Raw genomic sequence first — 23996 nt, forward strand, 5'->3', positions numbered from 1 at the left:
GTTAACAACAGCAGGACTAGGGAAGCAAAGGCCAAAGCTCAAAAAGAGTATGCTGAAGCTCACAGAGTAGTGAAGAGGAATATTAGGAAGGATAAGAGAGATTATGTGGATGGACTGGCAGCAGAAGCGGAGCAGGCAGCATACAGCGGCAACATGAAACAGCTGTATGACACCACCAAGCGACTCTGGAAAGTTCAGCAAGCCAGAATGTCACGTTAAAGATAAGCAGAGAAAGTCTATAACAGGAATAGAACAACAGATGAATAGATGGGCGGATCACTTTGAGGAACTCCTGAATAGACCAGCACCACCAAATCCACCAGACATTGACCCAGCCAACGAGGACCTTCCAATCAATTGCGACAAACCAACTAGAGACGAGATCAGAAAAGCCATCACCATGATGAAGAACAGGAAGGCGGCTGGACCTGACGATATTCCAGCAGAGGCCCTGAAAGTAGACCTGGATGTTTCAGTGGAAATGCTGTACCCCCTTTTTGAGAAGATATGGGAAGAAGAAGCGATTCCGGCAGACTGGAAAGAGGGATACCTCATCAAAATCCCTAAGAAAGGAGATCTTAGTAACTGTGCCAACTTTACAGAGGAATCACACTTCTGTCGGTGCCTGGGAAGGTCTTCAATCGAGTCCTCTTAGAGAGAATGAAGGATGTAGTTGATCCACAGCTACGAGATGAGCAGGCAGGCTTCTGGCAGAATAAATCATGCACGGACCAGATAGCAACGCTCCGCATCATAGTCGAGCAGTCTATGGAGTGGAACTCCTCGTTGTATATCAACTTTGTTGACTATGAGAAAGCGTTCGATAGCGTGGATCGAGAGACCCTCTGGAAGCTCCTTCGGCATTATGGCATCCCAGCAAAGGTGGTTAACTTGATTAAGAACTCATATGACGGCATACATTGTAGAGTGATCCATGGAGGGCAGCTCACAAACAGCTTCCAGGTATGAACCGGAGTCAGACAAGGATGTTTGTCATCACCATTTCTCTTTCTCCTCGTCATTGATTGGATTATGAAGACATCCACTTACGAGCGTAGGAACGGAATTCAGTGGACGTTGTGGACCCAGCATGATGACCTGGACTTTGTTGACGACCTTGCACTCCTTTCACACAGCAAACAGCAGATGCAAGAGAAGATCAACGTAGTGGCAGCCACGTCATCACAGGTCGGCCTCAACATCCACAAGGACAAGACCAAGATCCTCAAGATTAACTCCATCAGCAATGACCCAGTCACACTGAATGGAAGCCCCCTGGAAGAAGTGCAGTCCTTTACCTACCTAGGCAGCATTATCGACCAGCAGGGTGGCACAGATGCAGACATCAAAGCAAGGATTGGTAAGGCAAGAGCAGCCTTCCTACAGCTCAAGAACATCTGGAGCTCCAGAGAGCTATCTTTGGCAATAAAGATTCGGCTGTTCAATTCCAACGTGACACCAGTCCTACTGTATGGTGCTGAAACCTGGAGGACAACTAAAACAACCACTAGGAAGATCCAGACCTTCATTAATAGCTGCCTTAGAAGGATTCTTCAGATCCGCTGGCCAGACACCATCAGTAACATCCACCTCTTGGAGAGGACTCGTCAACCTCCAGCAGAGGAAGAAATTAGAAGAAGAAGGTGGGGCTGGATAGGACACACACTATGCAAGCAGCCAACCAACATCACCAGACAGGCATTGCGGTGGAACCCCCAAGGCAAGCGGAAAAGAGGCCGTCCAAGAAACACCTGGCGACGCGACCTTCAGGCTGATTGCTCAAAAATGGGCTATACCTGGAAGCAGTTAGAGCAAATGGCCCAGGATAGAGGACTCTGGAGATCTGTTGTTGGCGGCCCATACCCCAGTGGGCATGAATGAATGAATGAATTATCCTCATTCCCATTTGTCATCCTACCATTATCCCTAAGCTCCTCATTAGCCTCATTAAAGACTGAGGCAAAGTATTTGTTTAGATATTGGGCCATGCCTAGATTATCCTTAACCTCCACTCCATCCTCAGTGTCTAGCAGTCCCACTTCTTCTTTCTTTGTTTTCTTCTTATTTATATGGCTATAGAACCTTTTAGGGATATACTGACCCCTCCTAAAGATAAGGTCAGAATGACAGTGTGATAGAGAGAGATATTTTGATCGGACCAACAGGTACAAGGTAAAGGATGATAACTAGCCACATCAGAGGGGCAATATGTCACTGGTTTCTATCACTGTATGAAAGAGGGGTTGTTGACGGGGTGTCTGTCCGGCCAAGGTGGGAGAGGAAGGTTCAGCCGCTCACTGAGCTGAGTCCATTGTGACAGGCATACATGTGTTAGTGGCCCCACAGAGTCTGCCAGCAACTAGGACTGTGCTTTGTTGGCAATAGATCTGGCCAAGTGCCTTCACTACCGAACTGAGTCTGTGGTCTTCTTGGGCAGTTCGATTGAGGTCTGCTGGGCCAGCTACCTCACAGAGCAGGTGCAGCACACAAAGACAACACACATGCAGCCAAGAACTGACAATGGTAAGAGGTCATGGGATAAGTGGGAAAGTCTTCTTATGGATCAATAATTGCTTAAAAGACAGGAAACAAAGGGTAGAAATAAGTGGTCAGTTCACAGAAAGGAGAGAGGTAAATAGCAGGGTCCCCCAGGGGTCTGTACTGGGACCTGTGCTGTTCATAAATGATCTAGAAAGGAGAGTGAACAGTGAGGTGACAAAGTTTGCAGACAATACAAAATTACTCAAGATAGTTTAGTCCAGAGCGGATTGCAAAGTTACAAAGGGATCTCACAAAACTGGGTGACTGGGTGAAATGGCAGATGAAATTCAAAGTTCATAAGTGCGAAGTAATCAACACTGGAAAACATAATCCCAATTATACATATACAATGATGGATTCTAAATTAGCTCTTATCACTCAAGAAAAGTCTTGGAGTGGCAGATAATTTTTTGAAAATATCTGCTCAGTGTTACTCCTGAAGGAATTCTGCACCAAAAAATTAAAAATTTCTGCGCATATTTTAAAATTCTGCATATTTTATTTGTCAGAATAACACAACATTATAATTTTCAATTATTTGCTGACAATTATTATTACCAAAATAATTGAAAATGATGTGATTATATTTTTATTGTTTTTCTGTATTATTTTGACAATTAAAATATGCAGAACTTTGCAGAATTTTAAATGTTTTATTTTTCTGGCACAGAATTCCCTCAAGAGTACCAGAGTTCTGTGTGGTGCAATCTGGGTGTGGGCAGTGTGGTGGGAGGTCTGGGTGCAGGGGGGAATCTGGATGCACAGGGGTTAGTATGTGGTTCTGGGTGCAGGGAGAATGGAACTCTACAGGGGAGTCCAGGTGAAGGTGGTTAGGGCTCGGGGAGGATATGGGGGGAGTGGGGCTTGTTAGATGGGGGGGGTCAGGGTGCAGCTGGCTGAGCCTCACCCCCCGCACCTGGAACCCCCCCCACACACACACCCAGACCCCCACTGAGGTGCAGAGCTTCCTGCAGCCAGGCGAAGTTTCTGGGGCTTGATCTGACCCAGCTGTGGCTGCTATGTGCAGGGAAGGGGGAGGGGGAACTCTGTCTCGCCTCCGCCCAGCTGGGACTAATGTCCCTGGGTGGCTGGTGCATCCCCAGATCCCCCTCCCCCCGCAGTGATTTACCTCTCCCTGGCCCCGAACAGACCTGCTGGGAGGGGTGAGTGAGCACTGGTGCAGCTTCTCTTTGCTTCCCCATAGAAACCATTTTCTGCAAGGAAACAAAAAACTGCGGGGAGTAGGGGGCAATTTTTTGCTGCGCCACATTGGCGCAGAATTTCCCTAAGAGTATCAAGGTGCAGCAGTAGTCAAAAAAGATAACAGAATGTTATGAATGATTTGGAAAGGGATGGATAATAAGACAGAAAATATCATAATGCCACCATATAAATCCCTGATACACATGCACCTTGAATGCACCTGCATGCAGTACTGGTCACCCCACCTCACAAAAGATATATTGGAATTGGGAAAGGTACAGAGAAGGGCAACAAACATGATTAGGGGTCTGGAATGGCTTCCATCTCAAGAGAGAGATTAGGACTGTTCAGCTTAGGAAGGAGATGATTAGGGGGATATGATAGAGGTGTATAAAATCATGAGTGGTGTGGAGAAGGTGAATAAGTGTTATTTATCCCTTCACATAGCATCTGAAAAAGGAGTCACCTGATTAAATTAACAGGCAGCAGGTTTAAAACAAACATAAGGAAGTATTTCTTCACACAATGCACGGTCAACCTGTGGAACTCGTTGCCAGGGGATGTTGAGAAGGTCAAAACTATAACAAGGTTCAAAAAAGAATGAGATAAGTTCATGGAGGATAGATGTATGAATGGCTGTTGGTCAGGTAAAGGTACCAACATGCTCTGGGTGTCCCTAAACCTCTGATTACTGGGACTTGGCACCACTCAATCATTGCCCTCTTCTGTTCACTTCCTTTTGAAGTACCTGGCACTGGCCACTCTCGGAAGACAGGATACTGGGCTAGACCCAGTATGGTCTGACCCAGTATGGTCATTCTTATGTTGTTATGTGATTAGCTAATTAGCTGATGATTCAGCTCATCAGTTGGAAACAGTTAAAAGAGAGACAGAAAGAGTCGCTGGAAGAAAGGGCCAGAGAAGCCCAGGATCTCAGAGAGATAGACTCATAGACTTTAAGGTCACAAGGGACCATTATGATCATCTAGTCTGACCTCCTGCACAATACAGGCCACAAAATCTCACCCACCCACGCCTGTAACAAACCTCTAACCTATGTCTGAGTTATTGAAGTCCTCTAATCATGGTTTAAAGACCTCAAGGTGCAGAGAATCCTCCAGCAAGTGACCTGTGCCCCACGCTGGAGAGGAAGGCGAAAACATTGCAGGGCCTCTGCCAATCTGCCCTAGAGGAAAATTCCTTCCCGACCCCACATATGGCGATCAGTTAAACCCTGAGCATGTGGGCAAGATTCACCAGCCAGCACCCAGGAAAGAATTCTCTGTAGTAACTCAGATCCCATCCCATCTAACATCCCATCATGAGCAGTGGAGTGTGGAGATGAGCTCTCCCCTCTCCATCTGGGGAAAGTTTAAAAGCCTCACAGGGGAGAAGCACTTGTTATGGCACATTGTCAATAAAGCACCTGGTGTTGCACTTGCTAGGGGAGCGTGTGAGGACGGCTTGCACTAAAGAATGCTGGGGAGGGAACCCTGCCCTTCTAAAGGGGCAAGCTACTCTACGGCCTGCGGTAGCTGGCACGTACCTTGCCTGGCCATTCTATGAATGAGGAATAGGATGGCACTGCTGTTCTCCTCCTGGCAGCAGATCTAGCTGCGAAGCTGAGAGCAATGCTGCATAATAGTCTGACTTGCACTCCAGGCAGACCTCAGCCGCGGGTGTCTAATTGCAGCGTAGCCATGCCGAGAGAGCTGTTTCTGAGACATGCTGTAGAAGCAGCTTTGGACCTGGTCCAAGGTGTCAGAAGCCCTTTGGCCTGTGACCCACACCTGTAAGTTCCTAGCAGAATCTGGTTCAGTTAGACAACCACTGAGCGGAGACCAACTCTCTCCCTGCAGCTCTCTCTACATGGCACAAATGCCTTAGGTGAGCTGTAAATAGGTTTAGTCCTAACTAGATAACAGCTGTGAGCTTTTTTAACCTATAGACGGCACAATGTAGCTTGCCCTAGGAATGTGCTTGCGCTGGGGAAAATACAGATGGTGAAAGTCAGAATGGCAAAGTCTGGTGGAAGGACACCCATCGCCACGGACCATCACGTGGGGAGCCTCATCATCACGGCTGGCATCTCCTTAACTCTCCAGGCTGATACCATGGCCGCCACCCAGGGGGCAGAGCCAGCTCTGCACAACCAGGGGTCTCAAGTCAGCCTTTGGCGGGTGCAGCACTTGTGCAAATCTGGCTACTTAGCCAGGTGCCTACATAGGGACGTAGCAACCTAGCTTTGGGCCCCCATTTTGGAAACTCTTGGCTGCAGTCTTTAGAGACAGACAATACAACGAGCACTCTCCCCATGGCGCAAATAGAACCTCCCTCAGCTTCCTGAGGGTTAGATTTAAACCAAGAGGGGTCGGGGGAACTCACAAGCAGCTGGGAAAACAAGCAACAGCCATTTCAAATACCTCTTTATGATCAGGTGTGCGAAGCTGGAAGGTCCTGCACCAGAGGTTGGCAGGTGGGCATTGGAGAGAGTTGCTCCAGGATAATCCAAGTGCTTGAGTGCTAACAAATGGTCCAAGACGAAAGGGGCTGCGGGAACTAATGGCAAATGGCTGTATGTGTGCAGGAGTACTGGGTGCATGGGGCAGAGTGAACGTGAGTACTTTGGATGCAGTCAATGCATGTGCCATGAGACTGGAATGTGCCTGTCTCCATATGCAGTCACTGGTATCTCAGGGCTGTGGCGTGTTCCTTGCTAGGCCACTGTATGCACTAGCAAAGGCCCCAAGACTTACAGAGGGATGAGTCCCAGGAACAGCTGCTACATAACCTCTTTAAACCCATTCAAACACCCAGGCCAGCCGCTCGCCGCTCCTTTCCTTCAGAACCCCGCTGATCCCTGCCTGGAACTGGGGGACCCACCTGGTGACTGTGAGGTCAGCCGGTGATGTCACAAAGCCAAGGCCCTGGGCAATCTAGCCAGAGGCTGTCCAGAGCTCCAGCCAGGACCTGCTCCCTGCATCCGTCTCAAGAAGGAATGGAGAACTTCTCCCTGCTGACGATCTCTGGGCCTCGTCTGCCCAGCTGTGCCATGAAGAGCGAACGTGAGCTGCCATCCCCCAGGAACACACCCAGCCTGCCAGGTAACGGGGCCACAGTGAGAGCCCGCAGCCAGTCCTCGCATGGCATGGAACAGAACGACACTGCACTTCTCCAGCACCCTCACCACCTGCCCCAGGGTACTTTATAAGCAGCATCCCAGGACAGCCCATGAGGTGGAGGAGGGATATGATCCCTGCTGTACAGATGGGGAAACTGAAGCACACAGATGCTGATGTTTTCCAAAGTGTGCTTCTGATTTTGGATACTCATTGTTAGAGCCCTGGGGCCTGATTTGCAGTGGGTCTTAGCACTCACAGCTCCCACTGAGATCATGCGAGCTATGGGCCCCCAGCACTTCTGGAATCAGGGGCCAGCTGTCCCAAACTGGGCATTCAAAACCAGAGGCCTCTCTTGAAAATCATGGCCTAAGTGAATTGGGCAAGGTCCCACAGTCAGTCAGTAGCAGAGACCAGGAGATGAGCCAGCTCTGATCCCTGCCTTGGGCCACACACGCTACCTTTCCTAGGCAAAACACAGCCAACCAGGCCAGGCCCAGGAAACCAGCGAGCTACTTCCAGCAGGGCTTGGCATTGGCAGGTGACCTTGGACAAGGCACTGCCCTGCTCTGGGCCTCATTTCCCCAGCTGTAAAACAGGGCAAGGGAAAATGCATGGGACTGTCGTTCATGTGCCCAGAGGCCTCGTACAGGATCTCAGGCAGGGGCAGTTGCTGTTCAGCCACAGACCCTCCCCCGCTCGTATGCTTTTTTGACCCACTGCAGGCTTGTGCCTGAGCCAGTCCTCGATGCCCATCATGCGACACCACTGCTTGGGATCAGCGCTGCCTTCTGAGCCTCCCAGCGTTGGGTTAATGGCCAGGACCTGCAGCTGGCAGCTCTGCCCCTGCCCTGCCACGGCACATGCAGGGAGAGGAAAGGTCTGACCATTTCAAGGGGGGCCTGCACCACATGGCACCCCCTGCTCCCCAGCCCTGGGGCCACAAACACTGAGCTCCAGCCAAGCCCAACCATCTCTTCCATTACACTACAGAGGCTCCCTACAGTGCTCACTGAACAGAGCTGAGGAGGGGATGACTCGGGGCACAAAGACAGTGTGGCAGGAGCAGAGGTACAAGATATGCATTTCCCTTGGGGACAGGAAGGGGCAGTTTGTATCACTCTGACCCAGCTTCCCCTTCAGGAGGGCACCAGCGTGGCACTTCAAACACTCCGGGAAGGGAACTGACTGCTGGAGACAAGCCCAGACCAGTCGTCGGCACCATAGGGTCCCTCTCTGCTGCCATGCCCCATGCTACCCCTTTGTCTGGGGCCTCTCTGCCCCCCTGACACACACACTTGGTGTCCCTTTGGTTCACTGGCTTTTCTCTGTGTATTTGTAACACAGGAATTTCCAAAACATCTACCCGAGGGGCCCAGCCCTGGACAATGCCCCTTGTGCTCATCCAGCGCCCCCTGGCACAGCACAGCACGTGGTGGGGGCCTTTTGAGCGCGCACAAACTTGGACAGCCACTGTCTGTGTATCTATCTGTGCTCTCTGAGCGCCTGTGCCTGTGTCCCTCTGGACTCTGAGAGTGTGGGAGTGTGAGAGGAACCGGCAGGTGATGCCCGTCCTGGGACGAACAGAGCAAACCCTCAGAGATGCTTTCAGTTCCCAGGTATAAGGCTACAATTTAGTCATGGGTATTTTTAGTAAAAGTCCTGGACAGGTCAGGGCAGTAAACAAAAATTCACAGCCCATGACCTGTCCGTGACCTCTACTATAAATACCCATGACTAAATCTTAGCTGGGGGCCCTGGGTGCTGCTGCTCTGGGGAACCCTGGGGCCAGCCGCACCGGCTGCTGCTTGGGCGGTCCGTGGGGCCAGCCACACCAGCCACTGCTCAGACCCACGGAGGTCGTGGAAAGTCACAGAATCCTCCATGACAGACTCGCAGCCTTACCCATGTGTGACAGACATGGCTGCCAGCCCCATCCACACTGTCTGGCCCAGCAGGAACTCTGTGATCAGGGGCGGGGCTGGCGGGTCAGGAGCATCCTGGGATGAACACCGACCCAAGTGGTGCCCGAGGGGGAGGGAAGCTGCGAAGGGGACGGGGAGGGCAAGGTGAGCCCAGACCATGGCCTCCCTCCCCACAGCCTGCCCTCCACTGGACCAGGGGTTCATTCCAGCCTCTTCTCTTGGCAGCTTGTGTCCCCAGCGACAGCCAGAACAGCGAGCCCCTAGGGCGCAACTGCACCATCTACCGGCCCTGGTTCTCCCCCTACAGCTACTTTGTGTGCATGGACAAGGTCAGCCAGCGGGAGGCCTGCAGCTTCCCGGACACGCTGGTGGCCAGCGTCAGGGACACCAGCCAGCCTGATGAGCTCCCAGAGAGCATCTGCTCCTCCTCCTGCTCCCTGGAGAAGGCTCGCCCCACCGAGAGCACGAGGAGAGCCAGCCCCGGCGTGGAGGCCAGGGACTGCATCACGTCCCGGGACATCCTCATGGCCTCCAAGTGTCAGCCAGCGCCACAGAATGGCTACAAGTGTGTGGCCTGCTGCCGCGTCTTCCCTACCCTGCACTCACTCAAGACGCATGTTAAGTGTGGCTTCAAGGAGGGCTTTAGCTGCCAGGTGTATTACCACAGGCTCAAAGTGCTGTGGGAGAAGGAGCGCACGGCCCGGCCCAGCAACCGGCCGGCCTTTGGCAGCTGCAAAACACCCAAGTGACCCAGCCCCCGGCAGACGCGCAGCCCCCAGCATATGCCGCCTGGGGGCAGTGCAGTGCTCTACGCTCCCTACGGCAGAACCCAAATAAAGCAGATTATTAGGAGCAGGCAGCGTTTCTCTGCGGAGCACCCTGTGGCAGGGGCACCCTGTGGCAGGGGCCCCTGTGGGCTAGATGCAGGGATACAGAAGCCCCGGCCCTCCTCCTGGGACGTGACTGGGCGAACCCCCGCCTTTCCCTGCTGGATCACAGACTCCCCTCCCCAGCAGTGTGACCCCTAAGGAGTGAGCCCCTAGTCAGCCTGCCATGGGCCCCTGGCATCCCGGTCCACCACGGCCCCACAGCCCCCCATTCACCCTCCCAGCAGGTCCCCACTCTAGCACAGTGACTCCTGCACACCCTGACCCTGATCCAGCACCCGAGACCGCATTCCAAGGGATCTGTCTGCACCTAGTTTTGAAAAGGCCTGTTCCCTTGTCACTCTGCACTGATCAGAGCCCAAGCGTAGATCCCCACATATCCCCCAGCCAACAACTCTTCAGGAGCGGGTCCGAGAAGCCGTTTGTCAACAGCTCAGGTGCCTGCTTGTTGGAGCTGCTCGTTCCAGACCACTCTCACCAGCCTTTGCTATCGCCCAGCAGCCCGGGCAGGAAGTGCCAACAGGTAAGCCGCTGCGTGCTGGTGACTGATCCCACGGGACCTGTTTGAAGGAGGCATGTTTCCCCAGAACTAATCCAGTGTGGGAGGGGCATTTCCGAAAACCAGGCAGCGACTCCAAAGGACCCTTACATCGAACGTGAGGGAATGGATGTCTTTAGCCAAAGTCTGGGCTGCTTCCCAAACACGAGAGTAAAGAGCCTTCCCCCAGAGGGCAGGCAACACCAGGCTAATTGAAAGGAAGGGTCAAGACGTTATTCAAGCCACGCTGGGATCCGTCGGTGGGTGGGAAGGGAGGGATGGTTTGGTTTGGAGAGCAGAGGGGTGAGATCCTGCAGGGGTTCCAGGCAGCAGCCTCTCCATGCACTGTCCCAGCTGCTTCCTAGTCTCAGACTGGCCTGGCTTTCCAGGGACAGCTGCAGAGCTCTGGGAAGGAGGTGGGTCTGAAATGCATGGGGAGCCCAAGGGAGGCTGCTGCTTTCATTCCTCACTCCTGCAATCTGGATTCCCAGTAACTGATGACTAGGATGGCTCTAAAGCCCACTCCCTGTCTGAGCTGTCTAGGCCAGCAGAGAGCAGGGAAAAGATGGCCTGGCGCCTTTCCACAGTGCACTCACACTTTGGATTTGGAAACAAAAAATTCATTGTTTTATAAGTCGTCATCCTTTTCAGCGTCATTTTACAGGCCGAGAGAGAGGTTGTTCTCCAGGACTGGGGTTGCCCTGTACTGGGGACTCAGGGATCCGGGGATCCAGCTCAGGGATGGGCTGGCTGTGAGACACACAGACAAGTAGCAGCAGTGTATTCCCATTCACCAGGTATGGCGCTTTGGTAACAAAAGCAGGGCATGAAGCGAAGGCAATGGGAGGTCCCAGCTGGATCTCCCATTCGCTGAGGTCAGCTCCTCAGCCATCGCGGTTTGCATGTGATGGCAGTAACGGGTCAGATGGGGCCTGTTCTGTATTGTTCTAGACACCAGCCAGCTGCTGCGTAGGACAGAACGGCTGTGGCCCTGGCTGAACAGTGACAATGAGCAGCTCGGCAGGCCCCCAGCACTGACTGGGGAGCTCTGCTGGGGTGATGGCCACCATCCTGGCCAGCCCCGCCCCCCCAGGGAGTAAATGGTACAGATCTACAGACCCCAAGGCCAGAAGGGACCGTCGCGATCTTCTAGTCCGACCTCCTGTAGGGCACAGGCCAGAGACTGGCCCACAATAATTCCTAGAGAAGATCTGTTAGAAAAATACCCAGTCTTGATTTAAAAATGGTCTGGGATGGAGAATCCCCCATGGCCCCCAGTAAGTTGTTCCAGTGGTTAATGACTCTCACTGTTCAAAATTTACACCGGATTTCCAGTCTGAATTTATCTAGTTTCAGCTTCCAGCCATTTGGTCATGTTGGATGTTCCTCTGCCAGACTGAAGAGCCCATTAACAAACATTTGTTCCCCATGTTGATACTTATAGACAGTGAAAAAGTTACCCCTTAAGCTAAATAGATTGAGCTCCTTGAGTTTACCACTATAAAGCAGGTTTTCTAATCCTTCAGTCAGTCTTGTGGCTCTTCTCTGAACCCTTTCCAACTTATCAACATCCTTCATGAACTGTGGGCACCAGACCTGGACACAGTATTCCAGCAGAGGTTGCAGCAGCGCCAGATAGAGAGGTACAATAATCTCTCTACTCACACTTAAGATTCCCATTTCTGCATCCCAGGATCACCTTAGTCTTTTTGGCCACAGCATTGCTCTGGGAGCTCGTGCAGCTGATTATCCACCCTGACCCCCAAGTCTTTTTCAGAGTCCCTACTTCCCAGGGTAGAGTCCCTCAGCCTGTAAGTATGGCCTACATGCTTTGTTCCCAGATGTACACATTTAGCTATATTAAAATGCATATTGTTTGCTTGCACCCAGGTTATGAAGCGATCCATATTGCTCTGCACCAGTGATCTGTCCTCTTCACTATTTACCACCCTGCCCCTCTCAATTTTTGTTCCATCTGCAAACTTTATCAGTGATGATTTTATGTTTGCTTTGAGGTCACTAATGAAAATGTTGAACAGTGTAGGGCCAAGAACTGATTCCTGCAGGACACCACTAGAAACTCCCCGATGAGTGATGATTCCATTTGTTACATTTTGAGACCCATCAGTTAGCCAGTGTTTAATCCACTTAAAGTGTGACATGTTCATTTTATATCTTTGTAGTTTTTTAACCACAATTTTGTGCAATTTGTTCCAAGACACATCACAGAAGTCTAAATCTCTTACATCAACACTATTACCTTCATCAGTCAGACCTGTCATCTCATCCAAGAATGATAAAGCTAGTTTGACACCATCTATTTTCCATAAACCCATGTTGACTGGCATTAATTAAATGACCCTCTGTTATTAATTGAGTCCCATATCAATAATTCCATTATCTTACCCAAGGTCTGTGTCAGACTGACAGGCCTATAATGACCTGGGTCACCCCATTTACCCTTTTTAAATATGGCACAACATTAGACTTTCGTAAGCAGCTGCAGCTCCCTAGCTGGGGCTCTGGCAGGCTCCCAGCCTCTGTGATGGGGATGTGTGGGTCACCCCACTGAAAGGTGAGAGCATGAGCACCAGCCTGCACAAGGGTCAGCACGGAGCCCTGTGTGCTGTCTAATATAATATATATATGAAGATATACCTATCTCATAGAGCTGGAAGGGACCCTGAAACAGGGCTGGCTCCAGGGTTTTTGCCGCCCCAAGCGGCAAAAAAAAAAGAAAAAGAAAAAGAAGAAGCTGTGACTGCAATTGGTGGCTGCTCCACTGCCTTCTTTGGTGGCAGGTCCTTCCCTATGAGAGGGACTGAGGGACCTGCTGCTGAAGAGCCTGATGTGCTACCCCAAGGACCTGCTTGCTGAGCTGGTGCCTGGAGCTGGCCCTGATGTGAAAAGTCACTGAGTCTGCCCCCTGCCTTCACTAGCAGGACCATGTACTGATTTTGCCCAAGGTCCCTACAGGACTGAACTCACAACCCTGGGCTCAGCAGGCCAATGCTCAAACCACCGAGCTACCCCTCTCCCCCTGTGGGACTGTGCCTGGCGTGATGGGGCAGTGCCAGTGCAGAGCGGTACTCACGGCAAGCTATACTGAACCCAGCTCTCTCTCAGCAAAGATGAGGACATCATGTTGGGATGCTGCCCGCTCTCCCCACACCATGCTGGCACGCTGCCTCTTGCCCCTCCCAAACAGGTTAGTACCTGGTCAGCAGACTGGGCTCTTCATATCGCCAGTGGCTGAAGGCACTGGGTCAAGCCTGCTCTCTGCAGTGTCTGCTGGGAGACGTGCCTTTTGCTGTTCACTGGGGATACGTTTCACTGCCTGGAAAGCATAGGGGCTGGAACTAGGGGTGCTACCATGCCCCCTGGCTTAAAGTGGTTTCCATCAGACACAGGGTTTAGAGTTTGGTTCAACAGCTCTCAGCACCCCCATTACACACATTGCTCCAGCCCCCTCTGGAAAGCTCCGTTCCCAAGCGGGATGGCTGCTGGGGTTTAACTGGTTTCCCTGCTTTGGGCCCCAAAGTTTGGGAGGTGGAAGGAGTGATCCAGAGACAGAGAGAGAAAGAAGATACGACAGAAAGCCTTGAGAAATAGAAAGATTTATTTAGCAAAAGCCAATAGACAAACACCATCCAGGGGTTAAGTGCACTTACATTGACAGACTGGCTTCCCAGATTGACTGAATATACAGTTAGTAACACAACAGTTGTAGGAAAGGAAAGGACAAAAAATAGATCTATCTCTATCCCCAGCCAAGACCCACCACCACAGTGTGAGGCTGGAGAGGAGGTTCCTGGGCAGCGTGGAGTTGGGAGAAAGAGAATTTACAGCTGTACAGTTCCAGGGCCCAGGGCACAGCAGGAGGCTGGAAAGAGTTGCAGCCCAGCTCTGGGACGCCTGTGAGATGCATGCTGGGGCCTTCCAGCAATGCCCCTTCACATTGCTTCACGCCACTGGCTACTGGCCTTTCAAAGATGGCCCCCAAGAGAAGGGGCTGCTCTCACAACCAGCAGCAGCCACCCTGTCCCTACCCCCATCCTGAGCGGGAGCAGACCAGAGTGATGAGAAAACGATAAGTTGGAAGCAGGCCAAGTGAGCCTGCCTGCCTGCCTGCCTGAAGGCACCTAGTCCCTGAGGGGGTGTCCCAGTGCCATGACTCCCAAGAGAGACTCCAGGGGCACGGGTCTCTCACTAGGACCCCTGCTCCCTCTGGGTCGGCTGTTCCCACTCCTACCTGTGCTGTGCAGAGCAGGTCTGGGGCAAGGGGAGGAGAGGGGAAGAGGACTGGTTCTGCCACAAGCAACAGGGAGGGTGAGAGCCTCACAATAATGTCCTTCCTTCCTTCCTCCCCCTGCCCTGCTCTCTGCCCCTCCCTCATGTGTCAGCCAGCCAGACCCTGACTCCTGCCTATTGCATCTGGCCATGCCGCACGTCCCCCATCCCCTGCAGCCCTCGCTGCATTAACTCTCTCACATGCCAAGTCTCCTCTCCAGCCCCTCCAAAGGTCCTAGAGAGTCCCCTCAGCCCCCACCCCCTGCTGCCATCCTTACCCTTATCCCCCTGCACTCTCATCTCTCTCTTCTTCCCTTTCCCAGCTGCATCCTGCCTCCCATCCTATCTCCTACCCCTGCATCAGGCCTAGACAGGCTGCTGATGTCCCCATCCCTTCCCACCTGAAGTGCTGCCTGGCCAACCTCCCACCCCCTCTGCCAGTGCCCACCTGCCCCTTCCAGGCCTGCAGTGGACAGGTGCAAGCTCACCCCACCCATCAGGCCAGATCAGCTTCTTGCCCGGCAGCCCAACAGCCCAGCTGAGCTCTGAGTGGGACCACACCAGGCATTGCAGCTCCCCTGTCCCTCACAAGCCCGTCTGGCCAGAAGGCCCTCCTCCCCACTGCCCTGCCTGTCTGAATGACAGCACCTGGCCCAATCCCAGCCCGGTAAGAGGAGGGGACATTGGTGAGGAGCAGTGGGAGCAGAGGGGGAAGAGAGAGGAAGAATCCGTTCCCCAGCCCCCATGTCCTCAGGGGAGCAGAGGGAATGTCAGTGCCTGTCTTGATTCCTGGTCCTGGTGCAGCGACCAACAGCCTCAGGAACAGACAGGGAGAGCCACAGGCCCCATGGGAGTGACAAGCCTGGACAGATGTCTCAGGCAGATGTCACCTTCCAGGCTGGGGCCCCGGGCAGCCATCCTGCTGTGGGCACTCTGGCGGGACATCACTGGGACACGCTGTTGGTCAGCAGGGTCCCAACCCTGATTGGTGGAGACAGTGGTATGATATAACAGCTTTTCATCAGGCTGCAGGAGGGGAGGAGGCGGGCAACAGCTCCCCCACACATGTAGGGCTTTGTCAATAGGGTCTGTCAACCTGGCCCTAGCCTGGCCTGTCTCTTTAATGGCATCCTCCCTGGCGCTCCGGCTGGTTTCCTCCTGCATTAGGTTAGCTCAAACACTGAGCCTCCCAGCGTGTGATATGAAGCAAGGGGGCAGCTCACAGCACTGGGCATGGCAGCAGTGGGAGTGCAAGGGCACGACTGGAATTTCATGACCATCTGGATCTTATTTGGGCCCCTCACGCCCCAACAGACTTCAATCACCTGCATGTTCAAGTCATCATTCAAAATCAAAATAATGCACAGATACTGGGTAAACAAAAGCCAACCCCTAATTATTGTAATCAGGAAACTGGTTTTCAAAACACTCCCTCCAGCAAGTGAGCATTCCAAAAACCTCAGGGCCACATTCCCAAAGGTTATTCCAAACTGCCCACACAGTAGCTAAGAGCACATTTATTTGCATGCACACAAACCTCAATTGCTTGCAAGTGTATCCCCTTTCAGGTGCAAAAAACTGCACTTGCAAGGGCATCATTTTGCATAAACAAAAATCCACATTTGCAAGTGCATTTGTGTGCACAAACAGAGTTGTCAGCTCTCACAATCTGAGTTGTAAAGCTCCAGCTCCTAGAAGCATGTGATGGCGCGAGAACCTCAGTTTTCCTTTACAAAAAAAAGCAAGTTTCTAGCCCTCGCAGTTGTGGAGAGAAGCCCGAAAACAGGATCCAAGTGCCCCCTAAAGGCTCAGAAATCAGAAAGCAAAGAAAAAGAGCCCCCGTTATTTTTGAAAGCCAATCTCATGGTCTCTGGAACCTGCCTCCTGAGTTCTGAACGCGGGCAGCTGACCAGACTGCAGAAGCCTGCATGATTTATCACAGATTTTCACTGAGCACTTGGAAGCAGAATCTTTGGAAATTTTGGCCCCATCTGTCCTGGTGGTGATACGAGTCTAAAAGGCCAGTTAGATCTACTCCAATGGAGCCAGAACCACCCTCAGAAAACCTCATCATGACTGGTACCTTTCCTTAGGTCCTGGCTTCCACCCCTCAGTGCAGCTCCCACGGCTGGCTATAAGACACAGCATGTGTTGGGCACAGAGATGGGCAGAATGGCCCTTAGCCGAAGGCCCCTCCAGCCAGCCAGTAGCTAGTGGGTGAGCTGATCGACAGTGTTATGGTGACGCGTCAGTCCCCGGGAGCGGAGGGAAGTGTTCACAGCTGCCCTTGAGAGAGCTGTAAGTGAACCCGGAGTGCTGGGGACACGCTGTCCTGTGGCCTTGCCCTGGGGTTGCAGGCTCTGGGTTTTGCACTGCATGCACCAGGTAAGTCAGACAGAACAAGCACAGCTGATGTGGATGTCAAGCCTGGGCTTTCTGCAGAGGCAGCCAGGAGAGGGGGCCCAGCAGGCAATGCCTGGGGCCTAGTGTGGGTGAGGGAAGGCAAGGTGGGGCCAGGAGGGGCAAGGATGTAGCTTTGCTTCCCATCACTGTGCTGCTCTTCTGGAGCCCTGCTCTCCTGCTCTAGCCCATCTCTGCTCTGAGCCCGGAGAATCTTCCCAGCCAGTCTAGGGTTCCCGTCCTGTCTCCATTCCACTCCTCAAGCCCTGGCCTCACTCCCCCACTCCACTGTTCCCTTCATGGCCAGCATCCCTGCACTCACTGCCCACCCCCTTTCTGTGTCACTGCCACACACGCCTGGAGCCCACCAGCTACTGCCCCGTGAACTCACCCCTAACCCTCCTGCAGACAGACCCAGGTCCCCTGCTCACTGCGCTCTCCCTATTAGTGGCTCCAGAGAGAAGCTGCTCTCCAGCCAGCTCTGAACCCCGAAGACTTGCAGGACTCCGGGGATGGTCTGGAAGCCCAGCAGGGAAGGTTGCACATGGCCCTGCCCTAGTGTCAGGGCTAATGGCATCACAGCGAATCATCAGGGGAGAGCTGAGAACAGGCAGGGACTGAAGGTAGCTCCAAGCCCCAGAAAGGGGTCGGGGAAAGAGGGGGTGGTTAAACAATTTTAGAGCTGTGGGTAGGACATTGCCAGAGCCCCTCATCCAACCCATTTCCTTGCCTTTGGAGCCCTATTCTACCCGCTTTTGTCAATTTCCCATCTTTTCGGTCTGCCACCTCTTCAGGGCACAGTCAATGCAGCCACGACAGGGCCCGATCCTGTCCGGGGCCCTGGGTGCTACAGCAAGACAATCCATCCTAACAAACTCACTCCCGTCTGCTTTCTGAGATCGCCAATCTTTACTGAGTCACCTACAGGCACTTTCAGCCTTCGCGCCCTCCGAGCAAAACCTTTTCCCTGGGAATCTGCTCTGCCCCTCCAAATGTTAACACAGCCCCATGGGGACAGCAAGCAAACACTCCCATGACAGCACGGCCCAGCAGTACAGCCTTCTCTGCAGCCTGGAGAACTCACCAGACAGCTTGAGAGCAAACAGGAGGAAGTGACGCCTATTTGTTAGGGAGCCAAAGCAGCCAATCTGCCCAAAATGTGAAGCAAAAGCCCTGGGACTTTGCCCCGCTAGGAGAGTGGGGAGTACACACTACTGAAGAGTTCAGCTCCCTGAACTTGTGGAATTTCCTGACTTCATCATTGCATTAACATCAGCTTTGGCATTTAATTTCCCTGGATTTACTTAAGGAAAAAGAAAATACGAAGAGGCCAGTGCTGCTGCCGCCCTGCTCTCGCTGCACACCCCTAGGGAGCTGGGGACAAGGAAAGAGCGTGCTGGCAGATGACACAATACTGAGGTTAGCCAAGACTAGGAAGGCCAGCAAGCCCTAGCTGAGTGAGGAGAATGGCTGGAGTGACAGCAGGGGAAAGTGTCTTGACAAGCGCATGGTAATGCCTGATCTGTGATTCCTTCACACCAGGGGGCTGAAATGGACCTGAATGGCTCAGGTTCAACCCGGGCATGACTGGAACAGCGCAGGGCCGCCCAGAGAATTCCGGGGGCCCGGGGTCTTCGGTGGCGGGGGGCCCCCGCTCAGGGGCGGCTCTAGACCCCAGCGCGCCAATGAGGCGCGTGGGGCGGCCCTTGGCGGCATTTGGCTCCGGTTGAGCTCCCACAGGCATGTCTGCGGCAGGTCGACCGGAGCCCGGGACGAGTGACTGCGGCGGGTGCCGTGGTCCCGCGGCTCCGCTTGACCTGCCGCAGTCATGCCTGCGGGAGCTCAACCGGAACCGCAGGGGCCCCAGAAAACACTCGTGGGGGCCCCTGCGGGACGCGGGGCCTGGGGCAAATTGCCCCTCTTGCCCCCCCCTCTGGGCGGCCCTGGAACAGCGAGTGTGCCAGATCGTCACTCAGCAGTGTGCAGAACAGCTGCACAAGACTGGGCTGGAGACCAACTCCAAAACCGGTGCCATGGAGAGCAAGGCTGGCACCTGCCTGCGAGACTTGGGTTCAATTCCCTGTGCTGCACTGACTTGGGCTCTGTGCCTCAGTGCCCATCTGTCCAGCGGGCAATAGCCCTGCCTGGCCTCCCAGGGGAGTGTGGGCATGAATACAGTGCCAGCTGGGAGGTGCTCCGTTGCCACCGGCTGTGTGGGGAGTTCAGAGAGTTAGGATCTGTTATACAGGTATGGGGCATTCCCTGACTTGCAACAGTGAGGTCAGGTCTGGTTCCCCAGGAATCGAAGGAGGCTCAGAGGCAAGTACCCACAATGCCGAGAGGCTCCAACTGAGGACGGGGAGTTTCGAGGACTGGGTGGCCTCTCTCTGAAACCTATAGCTCAACTCCACTGGGAGCAGAATCACCCGTACGCTGAGCTCCTGTGACCATCCCCCTGACTCTGCTCTGTTTGGAGAGGGGATGAATAGGAGGGGACATGATAGGGCCATGTCAAAGAGTGAATGGGATAAGAAAGCGGGTGGGAGCTACATCTCAGTGAGAACGAGGGGAGGTACACTGATGATGAAAGGCAATGATTCTAATGCTGATCAAGGGAAATTCTTCATTTTTACCCAGAATGGATAATGAGCCAGTGGAACTCCTTGCTACAGGATGTTATGGGGCCAAGAGCTTGGTAGGATTCAGAAAAGGGTTATAGATTTTATGGCTAATGAAAATATCCCCAGTTCCATTACAGAGGACCAGGGGCGGCTCTACAAATTTGGCCGCCCCAAGCAATCATGCCCGGGAGGCGCCCCCGAGCCGCGGGAGCAGCGGGCATGACTGCGGAGGGTCGCGCGGCTCAGCTGGACCTCCCGCAGCTGCGGACGGTTCGCTGGTGCGGCGGCTCCGGTTGAGCTGCCGCAGTCGTGCCTGCGGGAGGTCCAGCCGAGCCGCGGGACCAGCGAACCGTCCGCAGTCATGCCTGCGGCAGGTCCGGTCGTCCCGGGGCTCCGGTGGACCTCCCGCAGGCATGACTGCGGCAGGTCCACCGGCCCAGCCTGCCGCCCCCCTGGGAAAGGGCCGCCCCAGGCGGGTGCTTGCCCCGCTGGGCTCTAGAGCCGCCCCTGCAGAGGACAAAGCCGTGCCACGGACGTACAGCCACACATCGCTGGCCATAGCCTATGGAGTCTGGTCAGAGCAGAAGCTGTGCCAGGCTGGCAGAGCCTTGGGGCAGCGCGGTGAGAGACCTGCGGCTGTGACTGCACATCGAAGGAGGGCATGTGTCTGTGCCTGCTCCTGTGTGCTCTGTGGCTGTGCTGGGTGGGTGCTCAATCTCACAGCAAGGCCAGGGCGTGCCCTTACAGCCTTGAGAGCCTGCTGGGATGGTGTGGGCTGCAGGAAGCGCAGCCCTGGCTTTGTCCTGCAACAGGGGTGGAGAGGGAGCTTTTACTGCCTACCCAGGCCTAAAGCACTGAACTGAGCCCTGGCCTCCAGCAGGTGCTTCCCTCCCCAGGACTATCTCCTCCCTGTCTCAGTCTGGAGACAGCCACCCTCCTACACAGCGATCTCATCATCCAGGCTGTCCCCCAGGCCCTGCGTGTGCCGAACGTTGAGCAGACGCGGTGGCTCCTCTTGGGCCCATGAGTCGCGCTCCTCGCTCTCATCCGCGTTGGACTCATACTCTGAGGCAATGCCCGACTCGCGGAACTTGATGAGCTCCAGGCTGCCCAGGAGCGGCTCCGACGGTGACACGGCGCCTGGGGGGAAGCGGAAGTACTCCAGCTTCACCAAGCAGTCACTCCTACCTATGGGGCTGCCCAGGGCATGGGCAGAGTCGGGGCCAGGGCCCAGCAGCGGCAGGTGGAGGTCCTCAGGCTTCGGGGTGGTGGGGTCGCACAGCACTGGCAGGGCATTGCAGCGGTAGGTGATCTCCAGCAGACTGTCCTGGGAGCCTACTGGAAAAGAGGAGGGCAGTCAGAGCGGGCCTGGCCTAGAGCATCACTGCCCCCCCCACAGGCCGGCAGACAGTCACCAAGCACACAGGCCTGCTCTAGATCTCAACCCCTGGCCAAGAGCCCCATTGCCCACCCCGATCATGGTGCTTTTCACATGGGGAGCTGAAGCCGATGGAGGGTGGAGGGGTAGGTGGGGATCTAGCTGAACGAATAGTAACAAAGAAAAGCATGGACAGCCCCCAAAGATACCCCCTCCCAGCCCCCACACCCACCACACACACATACCCCGCATCCCCAACATGTGTACATGGCCCTGCCCAATAACACCCAGCTCCCGCCCGCCCGCCACACACAAACATCCTCGCACACCCCCATCATGTGCACACGGCTCTGCTCCAATAACACCCAGCCTCCGCATGCCGACCAGACACCCCCACCCCACTCCTGACATGTGCACAGAGCTCAGTTCCAATAACACCCAGCCCCCACACGCCCGCCACACACAAACATCCTCGCACACCCCCATCATGTGCACACGGCCCTGCTCCAATAACACCCAGCCTCCGCACTCCCACCATGCACAATCAGCCCCTGCACCGCTAACATGCGCACACGGCCCTGTCCCAATAACACCCAGCCCCCGCACTCCCACCATGCACAATCAGCCCCTGCACCGCTAACATGCGCACACGGCCCTGTCCCAATAACACCCAGCCCCCGCACTCCCACCATGCACAATCAGCCCCTGCACCGCTAACATGTGCACACGGCCCTGCTCCAATAACACCCAGCCTCTGCGCCCATGTGCGCACACAGTTGCCCTTGCAGAGCTGAGGGAAGTACATGCAGGGACTCTCCCTGCAGGGTGTCCATTATAAATTCTCTCTCCCTGGGCATCCTGGTGCTGGGACCAGGAGACATGGGGCAGTCTCTTGTATGCCACAAACCCTGGGGTGCAAAGGGGCGGGGCTGTCTAGACACTGTGGGTCTCACCCCCCACCCCACAAGGAGATGTGGTCACTGCAGGCCTGAGTCAAGCAGTGAGTCGGGGCACTGACCCCTGGGAACCGGGCTGAGATGTGTGCATGGCATGCCCACCCTGGCCATGGGCTGTGCTCAGCCTGGGCTGCTGGGCATGGCTCTGTGGTGACCCCTCCCACTGGCGTTCATGGGGATCCCCTCTCCAGGGAGTGCTGGGGCCCATGGCACGGGCACACCACCAGAGCGGGGGAGAATGGGAAGGGATGGGGAGTCCCTTGTGCCCTGGTGGATCAGCAAAGGGCCCAGCAGCAAGCACCTCCATGCTGTGCTCCTGGATCCCTGTGCTGGCGGGGGGCCACAGCAAGGCTGGGGAATGAACTCTTACTGGTGTTGCTTCCTGACAGCTTCAGCTCCAACTCCTGCACCTGCCTGACCAGCAGCGAGATGTGCTGGAGCATGTCCTTGTTCTGCAGCAAGAGCTGGTGCACGCGTGCCTGGGCCTCCAGCCGAGCTGCTGCCTCTGCAGCCAGCTGGTCTTTCAGCAAGTGAACCTGCCGGACAGAAATGGAGACACAGCGAGTGGGTGCGTGCCAGGCCAGGCTGCCTGCCCCGAGCCAGGGGTCCGAGCCCGGAGCTCCAGCCTGCTGCTAGAGTGAGATTCATGCACCCCAGCCGCTGCCCCAGCCTGCAGTGCCTCCAGTCAGACGTCCATTCCCTTAGCCACCTGTTCTCTCAGCCAGGCACAGCGGTGGCTGTCTGCAGAGCGGGAGCTCAGGCCCAGCCCAGAGAGATTCTCCCCTGGGAGCCATCCCCAGTGATGGGAGCTGCTGCCCTGGGTTGGGGACATCACCAGCTGCTCTGCTCTGGGGCAGCAAGCAGGAGAAGGAGGGAGAGATTTATACTTGTTAGTGGAAGTTCTGGACCCACAAAGCCCTTCCAGACTTTGCCCAGAGTGCTGCTAAGTCCGTCCCCCATTCCAGTCCCACAAGAACCCCGCAGCCACAGGGCAGCATGGGACAGGGGGCATGCTAGCATCTGTCCCCCGTCCACACTGCATCCAGCATGGAGTCCCTTCTTCTTCACACTAGGGTGCCCAGCCATGGGGCAGATCTGTCTGGCCCAAGCAGAGAGACACTCCCACAGAGGCTGTGCTGAGACTGGGCAGGGGAAGCAGGAGCACTGGCACCTGCTGGCAGTGATGGAATTGCAGTTCAAAGCTGCAGGCGCCAAGGCATACTGTCAGGAGCTGGAAGTTCCCAGTGGGACAGCTGCCAGTCCCCACATAAAGGGGCAGCCCCGTGGTTTTCAAAGGCAGTTCAGCTGCGTAGGTGAGGGCCAGGCTAGCTCATCTTGAGACAACTCTTCCTAGAACCCTAACCATGGCTCCCTGGAGCTTCCAGTGAAACAAGGGTCTCTGGGTATGTCCACACTGCAGTTAGGCACCAGCCTGTGTGTGGCTGGCCCCTGCCAGCTGACTGGGGCTCGATGCAGGGCTGTTAAATTTGCAATGTAGATGCTGGGCTCTTGCATCCTCTCACCTCACAGGGTCCTAGAGCCCAGACTCCAGCCCAAGCCCAAATGCCTACACTGCAAACAGCCCCTTAGCCTGGCCCTGCAACCCATGTCATCTGGCATGGGCCGGCTGCGGGGTTTTAACTGCAGTGTAGACAGACTCATTGAGACCTGAGACCTGGAGCTGACTTTCCCCCCGCAGCAGTGTGCCCTGACTTCTAGGTCCACAGCCGACCCTGAGCATCAGAGAATGTGGGGCCCTGCTCCAGAAGAGCTCTGCCTAGCCCAGCCCAGGCCACGGCAGTCTGGACAATTCCTCACTGCATTTACATTCCTGGTGAGCTGCGCTGCTCTGCATGAGGGTTGTAGCCAGGATCCTGTTCCCAGCTCAAGCGACAAGGGCAGTTGATACCCAGGATATTTCACTGGCCCACACACCACACAGAGCAAACAAGCCCTCAGCGCTTGTCAGGTGTGAGACCTAGACAGTAGGATCAGTGCACTCTGCACACATTAGTCAGCCCCTGACTGTCAGTCCTAGCAGGCTGGCTGGGCCGAGCTAGGCTGTGTGCCCCTCTGGCCCCTGGGATGTGGCATCCCATCGTGTGCCTCCACACAGTGGGGCCAACAGTGCCGGGGGC

General features: G+C 54.8%; 2 protein-coding genes across 6 annotated transcripts in view; one reads left to right on the plus strand and one right to left on the minus strand.

Annotated features, from left to right (window-relative positions):
• Positions 1 to 23996, minus strand: part of LOC120370684 (carboxyl-terminal PDZ ligand of neuronal nitric oxide synthase protein-like) — a 174216-nt gene that overhangs the window by 14075 nt on the left and 136145 nt on the right. For 4 of the 5 annotated variants that reach the window (XM_039485739.1, XM_039485736.1, XM_039485740.1 and 1 more), the window contains 2 exons: positions 22229 to 22394; positions 20713 to 20862 (listed from right to left, as the gene is read on the minus strand). In XM_039485739.1, coding sequence (XP_039341673.1) covers positions 20713 to 20862; positions 22229 to 22394 — 316 coding nt within the window. The remainder of the gene's footprint in view (positions 1 to 20712; positions 20863 to 22228; positions 22395 to 23996) is intronic. The other variant, XM_039485737.1, reaches the window with a different exon arrangement.
• Positions 6654 to 9641, plus strand: SPATA46 (spermatogenesis associated 46). Its single transcript, XM_039485743.1, has 2 exons — positions 6654 to 6848; positions 9014 to 9641. The coding sequence occupies exons 1-2, from the start codon at positions 6743 to 6745 to the stop codon at positions 9535 to 9537; spliced, it is 630 nt and encodes a 209-aa protein (XP_039341677.1). The 5' UTR covers positions 6654 to 6742; the 3' UTR covers positions 9538 to 9641.

Source organism: Mauremys reevesii, linkage group 8 (genome assembly GCF_016161935.1).
Source record: "Mauremys reevesii isolate NIE-2019 linkage group 8, ASM1616193v1, whole genome shotgun sequence".
Classification (NCBI taxonomy): Eukaryota; Metazoa; Chordata; order Testudines; family Geoemydidae; genus Mauremys; species Mauremys reevesii.

What these genes read in the sequence shown, in the direction of transcription:
- SPATA46 (XM_039485743.1), top strand. Translation starts at nt 6,743, where the DNA reads ATGGAGAACTTCTCCCTGCTGACGATCTCTGGGCCTCGTCTGCCCAGC. An exon ending in GAACACACCCAGCCTGCCAG is followed by an intron (nt 6,849 to 9,013) that starts GTAACGGGGCCA and finishes TTCTCTTGGCAG; the next exon opens with CTTGTGTCCCCAGCGACAGC.